Source organism: Dendronephthya gigantea, unplaced genomic scaffold, assembly GCF_004324835.1.
Source record: "Dendronephthya gigantea isolate DGI-Jeju-01 unplaced genomic scaffold, DenGig_1.0 000030F, whole genome shotgun sequence".
NCBI lineage: Eukaryota > Metazoa > Cnidaria > Anthozoa > Malacalcyonacea > Nephtheidae > Dendronephthya > Dendronephthya gigantea.
In genome coordinates, this window is record NW_021163040.1 from 228,965 (window position 1) to 239,210 (window position 10,246).

General features: G+C 33.7%; 1 protein-coding gene across 1 annotated transcript; it reads left to right on the forward strand.

Annotated features, from left to right (window-relative positions):
• Window positions 1–9,929, forward strand: LOC114524249 (proto-oncogene tyrosine-protein kinase receptor Ret-like). The gene is made up of 14 exons (XM_028545396.1): window positions 1–9; window positions 282–338; window positions 995–1,063; window positions 1,658–1,788; window positions 2,171–2,240; window positions 4,736–4,909; window positions 5,203–5,319; window positions 5,605–5,798; window positions 6,684–6,806; window positions 7,213–7,283; window positions 8,399–8,439; window positions 8,682–8,778; window positions 9,091–9,190; window positions 9,663–9,929. The coding sequence occupies exons 3-14, from the start codon at window positions 1,048–1,050 to the stop codon at window positions 9,702–9,704; spliced, it is 1,176 nt and encodes a 391-aa protein (XP_028401197.1). The 5' UTR covers window positions 1–9; window positions 282–338; window positions 995–1,047; the 3' UTR covers window positions 9,705–9,929.
• The last annotated feature ends 317 nt before the right edge of the window (window positions 9,930–10,246 follow it).

Consider the following 10,246-nt stretch of genomic DNA (forward strand, 5'->3'; position numbering starts at 1 on the left):
CTAAACCAGGTGTGACTTAGTAAATTCAATGAATTTTCGTTGGGTAAATGCATGCATAATCATGTCATAATATTTCAGTTAATTTCACAGTACAAATGCTGTTATCAATAGCTACACCAATCGATATGGATTGCCGCAGTAAATAAGTTAAATGGCTCAGTAAACTTTACTATGCTATAGTGCAATTCCGTTACCAAGTTATACAGTCAATTTTATAGTCATTTCGACAATTTTGTCTTCACAAATGGCATTTATTTTACCCCTTTATGCAAAAACTTTAGACCGGTTAGAACCAATAAATATTGACCACTACAACGCAACGCCCTCTACAAGACCAAGTAAGTATATCTAAATAAATTCAATATTCATTTATTACTTTTAACTATTTTCTTTAAATAAACAAAAGTCGGATCCAGAAAATTATTTGAGGAATCATCATGCATTTAATACATTTGCGGAAAGAAAAGGAACGTTCCGAAAAACATCAGCTAATTTATTTGCTCGCATTTTTCAATCGATTGACGCAGTTCATAAAATATTTGCAGATGTTCGTTGAAAAGTCCGCAACGCTCTATTTCCCAATCACAATTACTCGACTAGAGCATTATTAAATTCATTGGTCAATAAAAAAAACAACTTTTTGTTTATCGCCAAAAAAGTTGCTCCAATCAAGTGCCGCGACGAGCCACGATTACAGGAAGTTAATAGGGGTCTTTTTTAGCTGTTATCTTAAATATTTTCTAATCCCGTTAATAATCAAGTAAAATAAATAAAAAACTTCCACTGACGCTCTTGTCCTTAAGAATAAAAAGAAAGATATAAATTGCATTTACACGCATATAGTAAGGAAGGTTTGGATTAACCTGAGCGTCGTCTTTGTATTATTTTGCAAGCACGATTGTTCTTATGTGAATTGAACGTTGACGAAACTTGAAAAAAATGATGAGATGCTGGCAATTTACATTATAATCAGTATTTTTATTAATTTTTACAGAAACCTTCAAAGTTCCAGTTGTGTTGAAAACTGGTTTAGTGAGATACACTACAATGAAGATAACAACGAGTTATATATATATATATATATATATATAAGTTATAGAATATAGAACAACAGTATGCAGTGTATGGTTTCAAAATAACGCCGCAGCATGCATGGACACTAAGGATCACTAGCGGAATCTGTATATCCTGTACATACCGGCTGTTCAATCTCCAATAGTGATTTTTAATTCCATCGTATACGTCTACTATAGAGGGCCTTCTTCAATAGACCTTTCCCCCCTTTTAGTTTTCAAGCGCACATTGCGTGACGGTAGTTGATTATCAAGCAACTTTGAGTTGCGATATCGCTCTGCTTAGAAGCGATTTTGTTTGTAAGAAAACCTTGCCGATTCTTTTTATTTCTTCATTAAACTAAATCGCTTCTAAACATGACAAAATCACAACTCAAATTGACCTTGATAATCAACTACCGTCACGCATTGCGCGCTTGAAAGCTAGAAGGGGAAAGATCTATTGTCTAAGTTACCATGTATTAGGTATCAGAAAATCGAGCTATAAGGTTTCTATTCCATTTTGGTATCATCTCACGAGCGATTGTTTATAAAAAAGCCCTCTCTTAAGACCGAAGTTATGTTTTTATCCAATCTTCCTGCAGGGCAAGCAGACCTGGATGCAAAGATTCCAGGAAGTGTTGCAGGTTTCGTTCTTCTTTTTGCTCTCGGGCTGGTTGTTTACCTGCTTCTGCGAAGACGATCCCACAATAGACCAAAAGAGGAATCCATGACGGTATTACCTAAATCTTTAGTTGCCAAACTTATAAATAATTTCTATATTATTATTTCGCCATTAAATTTCATGAAGTAAAAATTCACCCTATTGAGTACTACAGACAAGAGAAAAAGCCTTTTAAGTATTTTCTGCAGATTTCAATACTTTTACACTGGGGTCAAGTTCAACTCCAGAACGACTCTTTTACATGGGGATGTTTTGACTATTCTGGCAGACATGAAACGGTGATAATTAAGATTAAACTCTTAAAACTGAAATGATAAAAATAAGAAATGCAAGGTTTGGAGACTGTTTTGGCCATATAGACTTGAATAGGACTTAATTCTATGAGAACGACCTTCAAACGAGAGATTATATGCTTTCAATCTTTTCAATTTAGCCTGAAAAGGAACATTTAAAAGAAAACGATGTGGAAACCATAGAACTCATGCGTTTAGAAAGAAGTGCCGGTAGGTGAATACTATTATTCACGCACGTCGGTATTTCAAACTTAACTCAGTCAGTCGAAGCTTTTTCTATTGGCTGTCTAGAGACAATGGTTTGAAAATTTTTTATTTATGCCCATTTTATCTCTTTCTTTGGTGTTTGTATATTCGACCATGGTCGAGTATACCGTTTTTCAGCATATTCGACCATGGAACACCATATTCCGGTATATTCGACCATGGTCGAGTATATCGTTTTCCGGTATACTTAACCATGGCGGAGTGTACCGTTTTCCGGTATACTCGACCATGAAGAAGGCTTTTTAGCGGCCATTTTGGAACGTCTCTGTTGCTATAGCAACGGCTGCCGAGCACAAGTTTTGAATAGATTTCGACTCTAGGTATGTTGCCAGAAAGTTATATAAAATTTTAGTCTTCTAGTCAAACGTTTAGATGTTGAATATCCCTGTTTAAAATGTGCATTAGAATTTTCGAAAAACTGTAGGGAGCCACCTTAATGCTAAGTCAAACTATATCTATCAGTTTAATTCATTGCATCACAGATAAGCATAAGAACTAGGTTACCTGCAAGGTAGGGATTGCTGCGAGCATTTTAGGGTCCAAGTGAATTGTTATATGAAATATTAGTAAACTAAATCCGCTTTAACTAATAGCATGCAATAGCAGGTTTAAAACACGTAAAGTGAACCTCTTTTGAGCGTTAACTCGCTGGGGCTGTACATAAATTTATACCTGTTAGCGAGAACACTGTCAATGACGTCATTATAGGTCAATATATGCTATGTAATGTAGTTCGTATGAAAAACATCGTTGTGTAGTTCAATAGTTCAAGTTCTAACTTTTATCTCGAAATTGTTTTGAAATAGGCTGCTGGTTTATATTATGATTTCGCGAGTAAATTTGCTAAGCAAAAAGATAAAACAGGAGTATTAAGAATGATAGTAATATTAGGCAGAATTTTGCGCGCGCAGCGACATTTTCCACCGCAACAAAGTTGACAGCATTGTACTTTCCAATCTCCGCGCGGAAAATATTGTTCGGGCGAAATTCCGCCTAGCGAAAATACAGGCCCTATGCTTTAATATAAAATAGGTCAAACATTGCACGAATCTGAATAATTCAGTCAGGCAATTTAGACGATCAATTGCATATTTTATCTGTGACTGTGTCATGTTAACACGACTCGCAAGCGTCAAGCCGCATACTTGAAACATCACTTGATGCAAAATATGGAAATCAGGAAAAGAATACAAATGCCAAAGGATAAAAAGACTTGTATGTAAGACTTGATTTGCTTCACAGCACTGACGGCTCAACTGCTCAAGCAAAGCGAATTAGCAGTGAGCACATTGGATAGTATATATCGCGTATATATAGTGTATCGTATATAAACAGTATGAATCTAGCTGCGATCGATTGTATGCTTTTAGCGTTTCATAAATATATAGAAGTTAAATTTGTAATCAACTGTAAACGTAACATATGAACGAAAGACAAAATATCTTACCTTGAATAGTCAAAATAGAACAGAAGCTTTAAAATTTGACAAAAATTTGAAGATCCTGTCCGTCGAAATCAAAAAGTAAATGGATATGAGCGAGTTTAAAATTTGTGTTCTGCGCATAAAAAACGCGCACGACCACAATTACTTGCGCTAAATAAAATTTAGTTCAGAACTCCCTTTCTGCACAAATTCGCTCGCTTCAGGCTCGCTCGCTCTGCAGCAATGATGACATTGCATCACAGATGATAAACATAAAAATGAAATATGTAACTACAAATTAGAATACGCGCACATATAGCATGCAAATTGAGCATTAAAATAACCATGGAATCAAATATCTAAACTGGTAGGAAAAAGAAATAAAGTTCTAAATGCAATTTTAAGGCTTGCTATGCTAAGATTAGAGGCGTGACAATATGTTTTGGCCCCCAAAATATTTATTTTCTCTCAAGTGCTCCCCCTCTAATTTGAACACTGATTCCTGTGTAGTATGATATTTTGGATTGATGTTGTTAAGGAAACTTTTATTTTATTTGCATTTGTTCGTGAGGAAATGATGAGAAGCTCAGAGCCAGCATCACCCAACGGTTTGAAGGGATTGCGCTTAACAAAACTTTATAAAGCCTTAAACAGCTATAAAAAAATTAAAAACATTTTCATTTATTGATTCAAAAAATATCAAGGATTCAAATTTTTATCTAACTTGTTATCAAGGATCAGCTCAGTCTAGAAAATGTTACTTTCGGAGGCTGTTTCTTTCAAGGTTCAGTATATTAAATTTCATTTTTCAAAACCCATGTTTAACGTTATCGAATAGAATTCTTTGCAATTTATATAAAAGTTTTTATAGGTGTAAGGGTGTCACTACTGCAAGCTAAGGAAATAAATCTTGAACATACTAGAATTTCTGTTTTAGGAGATCTGGTCTATGATTTTGTTTTGACGCTTTTTGTACATTTCAAATGTCGTCCAATTCTCTTTTTGTTACAATTAGTGCAAGAGACGGTTGATTACATTATTGTTTTACAAGACTGGGAGATCTCGCCAAACAGTTTGGTCGTGATGGACATAAACCTTGGAGAAGGCCAATTTGGAATTGTAAAACAAGGCGTATGGACACATCCTGCTTCTGGCAAACCAGAAGATGTGGCTGTAAAAATGTTGAGAGGTATATAGAACTGATTTTTGAGTTTGTACATGTTGTTCAAAAACTCTTTAAGCATTAATATACATCACCAAAAGACGAAATTCCCTGTTTGACTTACAGGGAATTTGAATTACAGAAAACTTAGTTTTGATTTTATTTGGTTAATACCATCATCGCTTTATCCTCTGGTCTTTCATATATGTGTTAAAATGCACTGTATTTCTAATATTACTGGAAACATTCATCCGTTTTACTTCAATGGAAATAGATAGCTATTATATTATGTATTTCCTAATCTACTTATTGTTTTACAGAAAACCATAGGGAATCTGAATTATCCAGTATACTATCGGAGATAAAAATATTGAAAAAAGCCAACAATAAACGACATCCGAATGTAATAAAGTTCATCGGAGGCTGTTTCTTTGAAGGTTTTTATGAAATTTCATTTTTCAAAATCCACGTATAACGTTATCGAATAAATCCTTTTTAAATAATATAAAAGTTTTTATAGGCGTTTTATGTTACATGAAATCATGCAGCTACGTTATAGTTTTTCTCGGGAATCCGGACATATACGTTATGCAAATTATATCCAAAGTTTTATATCGTTTGATTTTAACTGAATTAATACGCTAGTGCTTCTTATTACATCATATTTAAATTATAATGATTTAGATTAACAACTTGTCAAATGAACATAAAATTTGCTTTAGGAAAACTGTTGGTGGTGACGGAGTTTTGTTTCCATGGAAATCTAAAAAAATTCCTGATCAAAAGTAGGGTCAGTAGTGACTCAGAAATCTTAACTCCAATTTACGCGAATATAAAATCAACCTTGGACCATCGTGAACTGTTAAGAATAGCCAGAGACGTTGCCAATGGAATGGCTCATCTCTCTGCTAACAAGGCACGTGGATATAGTGTACTTATAAATAAGGGAACTGCATGCATGGAAGTTCTCTCATTTCCTTTCAGAAAGATTATCCAAAGGTTTTTATAAAGTACAGTACTGATCAAAAGAGTTATATATAGCGTGATATGATGCTCTCCCTATAGCAGTTTTAGGAATTAATTGGTCACTCTCAAGTACATTTATGGCCAAAAAGGTGGCATCTACCACTACTTTGTCAAAATTCAAATATGACCGTATTGACTTGATTCCTAGAACTGTTTCACTTTATTCCATTCCAGAATGTTATATAGTTGTTATTTTCAAAATAATTCTTTTTGTGCAACAAAAAGTTTTTAGGTGCACAAATTCTTAAATGAGCATTAAAATCACTAAATATTTAAAACCCGACAACTTGGGTCTTTTGGGGTTGTGAATTACAGATATTGACTGACATTAATAGAATCTATTCCAGATACATCCTTAATAACACAGAACTGGCATAGAAATGAATGGAAATAAAAAAAAAATTTTAAATGTTTTGTTATTTTTGGCAGGAAATAATTTGATCTTGAAAACTATACGCAACTTACTGGCATTATTCACTTTAAACACTTTACTATTCATTTTTCCTAAAACATCGATACTCTCACAAATAACATCCCAAGTAAACTTTATAAAAAAACAATAAATGGCACTTGCTTGGTTAAAAATGTACTTTCGGTTTAAAATAGTAAATTAGAATAACTCGTGAACAGTGCGAAAAACTCGCTCTGTAACATGTAAAATTTTCATACAAATTGCTTTTGTTTTAAAGTAGATATGAGCATTTTTATGACGTCTGTAGAAATGGTATTCGAATACTTCTGATCAGCACTGTATACAAGTATTATTTCTCTTTAGTTTGTCCATCGTGATTTGGCGGCCAGAAATATTCTGATTAATAAACAGAAAGTGGCAAAAATTGCTGACTTTGGTTTGGCGAGAGATATTGGAAGTGCTGAAGAATATATACGAACTCATCAGGTAATATCGACGTGCCTGAATTAGTAAATCTTTCTTTATTAAAATTAAGTCTGCGTTGTGACGTAGTTTGAACGCATGCTGAAAAATTATTGGCCAATGCACCCAGTTACCAAAACTACGTCAAACTACGTCGCAGTGCATATTTTCATACATACTATCGTGTATACACACTGACAAATATCACCAGGTCAAACTGGATGGGGTACATGCATGTGGACATATTTTAAACGCTGAAAATCTTTCATATTGAAGTAGCTATGTTTCAAATTTTACCTTTTACCCCAATTGAATAAGCTGTATACCCTAGCTTCTGACGTAAGACATATGAGGCATTAAAGGTGACAACTCGTTTCGTCTAAACCACGTCTTGTTTTCGCATAATATAGTAATTATATCATAATTGTAGAACCTACTTCCTGTGAAATGGATGGCTCTTGAAAGTTTACTTCATGGTTGTTTTACAACGGCTAGTGATGTGTAAGTATATATACCGCATTCTCTATAGAGATGTTAAATATGCAAAACTCGCAATAGTTTAAATCAAACTTTGTTGTCAATAGTTTAAACTTTGTTGTCAAACGTTGTTGTACGGTGGGGAATTGTTTACTTGATTAATAAAATAATGCTTTTAGTATTGTTATTTGCATATACTCGGATCCGATCTATTCGCCGTTATAAGGAGTCTCGTTTTCTTAAGGGTAAAACTAAATTAGCTTTGTTGAAAAAAGATATGTTAAAATTATCCCTACCTTATACGCAATTATAGCTATAATTATACCTTATAGTATTTTGTTTATTGAAATCTTGCTTCGTTTATAAAATATCTCTATCTCTTTATGAAATAACTGCATGCATGATTGTACGGGCAAATGAACTGCGGACATGCAACCATCGTGGGTCAACTAAATTGACTCGAAAAGTCAGATTGATTATAAAATAATTGTTTGAAGTGACAAAAAAGAAAAACTCTGGGTGCTTTGAATGTGCTAAAATAGTTGTTACTTTCAGTGAGTGCAAATCTTGCACGACCCCTCTTCTGTTAGGAGTAACTTCTGTTAGATAGTAAGCTTCCTCGTCTCGGTTTTTAAAATTTTCAAAAGCTAATCTGCAAACTTTGACAAAAATTCATGAAACGTTGGAAGAGTTATATACTGCTCAACAACTTATTTTCCTTCAGGCATGCGCATATCGATGACTGTAGTTAGCAAAATGGCGACGATTTACACGCCCCAAATGTGTTTCTATAAGTCCAAATTCGTGAAATGAATAAATATAACGAGTTGATTCACGCGAAAAAATGGAAATGCCTGAAAAAAACGGTTTCCTATAAAATACAAGAACTGCATTTAAGAACTGCTCTCTTATTTCTAGGCTAGCCGCCATTTTGAAATTTGACCAATCAGAATGTAGGATTTGTTATATTCACTTGTGCAAAAATGCTAAAACCGAATATTTTTTCTGTGTCATTTTGCTTGCAAAAAGTAACGTTGTGGATTAGATATGACATTTTACTCTTTTACTATATAACGTTTTCTCCATATGCATGGTCATCCCAAGTATAACTAAGATATCTCTCTTTTAATTTGAACCAGATGGAGCTTTGGAGTTCTTCTTTATGAAATAACAACTCTCGGTAAGTAATTATTCGAAAATCGCCTGTTTTTGGAAGTAGCTAACAAGCCAAACTAAAAGGTAGCAACGTCGACGGTTTATTGATATATTTTAAAATCCTGTATTGCATAGTGATGTTATGATAATGCACTAGGATTAGGTGAATAAGAGCGCTTCATCTTATAACGTTTTATAATCAGTTTATCTTCTGGGAAACGTCCGATAATCACCATCTAACCGTATGCTAAATCATCATATTACCAGGCGGAGAACCATACGAGAACATATCTCCATATAATGTTATTGTTTGCATTGGTTCTGGATTTCGAATGTCAAAACCAGCTCACTGCTCCAGCGAAATGTAAGTGCGATATTATTATTAAAGTATTTTTAATAGCCTTATTATCAAAAAGGGCCAATAATACTCGGTTTAAGTTTCACACTGTTGTATGCATCGATCACGCGGACGCGTGATTCTAAATAACAAAGAGTTCAGTCACAAAGCGTTAATCAAGAGTTGGAGCATTTCTCTTGTTATTTAAATGCATATCTATACATAATCATATCTACATTTATCAACAAATAATACCAATGGCATGTTATATATACGTCTAGTTTATGGTTTGTTCTCTATAAAAAAATGATTACACCAGTTTACATCTTTTCATTTCAGCTATAAAATAATGAGAGATTGTTGGGAAGAGAATCCACAATGTCGGCCAACCTTTCCGAAAATATTGAAGGAACTTCGTGGTATGCTTACAGACAACGAGGTATAAAAAGTATATTGAGTTAGAGAAAGGTATACATTCACAAATCAATTATTGTCTACGACCGGTAAAGAGAATAGATCGCGCGTGGACTGCATGATTCAAAATGTTACGAATGCATTGGGAAGTGGAGCCCAAAGTTTCTACTGAATAAACGTTTCATTGTGCAAAAGGATTGGTTCACTCAAAGAGGAAGTTAACCAATTTCAATCAACATACAACAATAGCTTGTTTGGAGCTTCCAAACCATAGTCTAAAACGCGGACGTGAAGGCATACTAAGATATGTTAATGTTGTTAAAAACTTTGCATAACTATGATTTATTTAGTGGAAGCTTTAAAAATTAGCTAGCTATTCGGCCTATACCTTTTATAAAAAGGTAGTCTAAAGCTAATATATTATTATTGCAACAAAAAACGGTGAGAACTGAACATATTAATTTTACCCTTGATTGAAATCCTTCCTCTATTTTTAGAACTTATATATCAATGTTACCCATGTGGAAGACAACGTTTGAGACTGGTTTTTCAACTATATGGATCATGCAGGATAATTTTTTTTCAGTTGCTCACAAGAAATATATAGGTTTATTACAGAAACCCTTTTGTTAAGATCGTCATTGGTTTGAATTCGTGAAATAGAAACAAAATATTGAGTTTTGAAGCAGAATTGGAGTGGAAAACGTCATAGCTGATTATAGTTCAGTGAATAAATCGACCAGAATAAAGTATATATAGGAAGAAGATACATACAAATGAAATGAATTCAAATGATTTTCAAATTCAAATGAATTAAAAAAAATCAATTAAAAAATGACGCCATGTTGTTTCCGCACTTAATTCAACACTTAATCTTCCGCACCTAATCTGACAAACTCCGCTCCCTCTTAAATTTTACGCTATCCACGCCTACACGTTTTTAATTTGCGAAAATGGAGTCCGCCGTAAAAGAAACATTGCCGGTAGTTTCAAATAAATAGAGGATCGATGAAACAATGGTTTTCTAGCACACAAATTGAATATAAATTAATATAACAACGACATGAAAATTCTTCCAAAA

Excerpts from the sequence above, each read along its gene's own strand:
- LOC114524249 (XM_028545396.1), top strand. Across the intron at positions 4,910-5,202 it reads GGCTGTAAAAATGTTGAGAG|AAAACCATAGGGAATCTGAA; the intron begins GTATATAGAACT and ends ATTGTTTTACAG. Across the intron at positions 7,284-8,398 it reads TTTACAACGGCTAGTGATGT|ATGGAGCTTTGGAGTTCTTC; the intron begins GTAAGTATATAT and ends AATTTGAACCAG.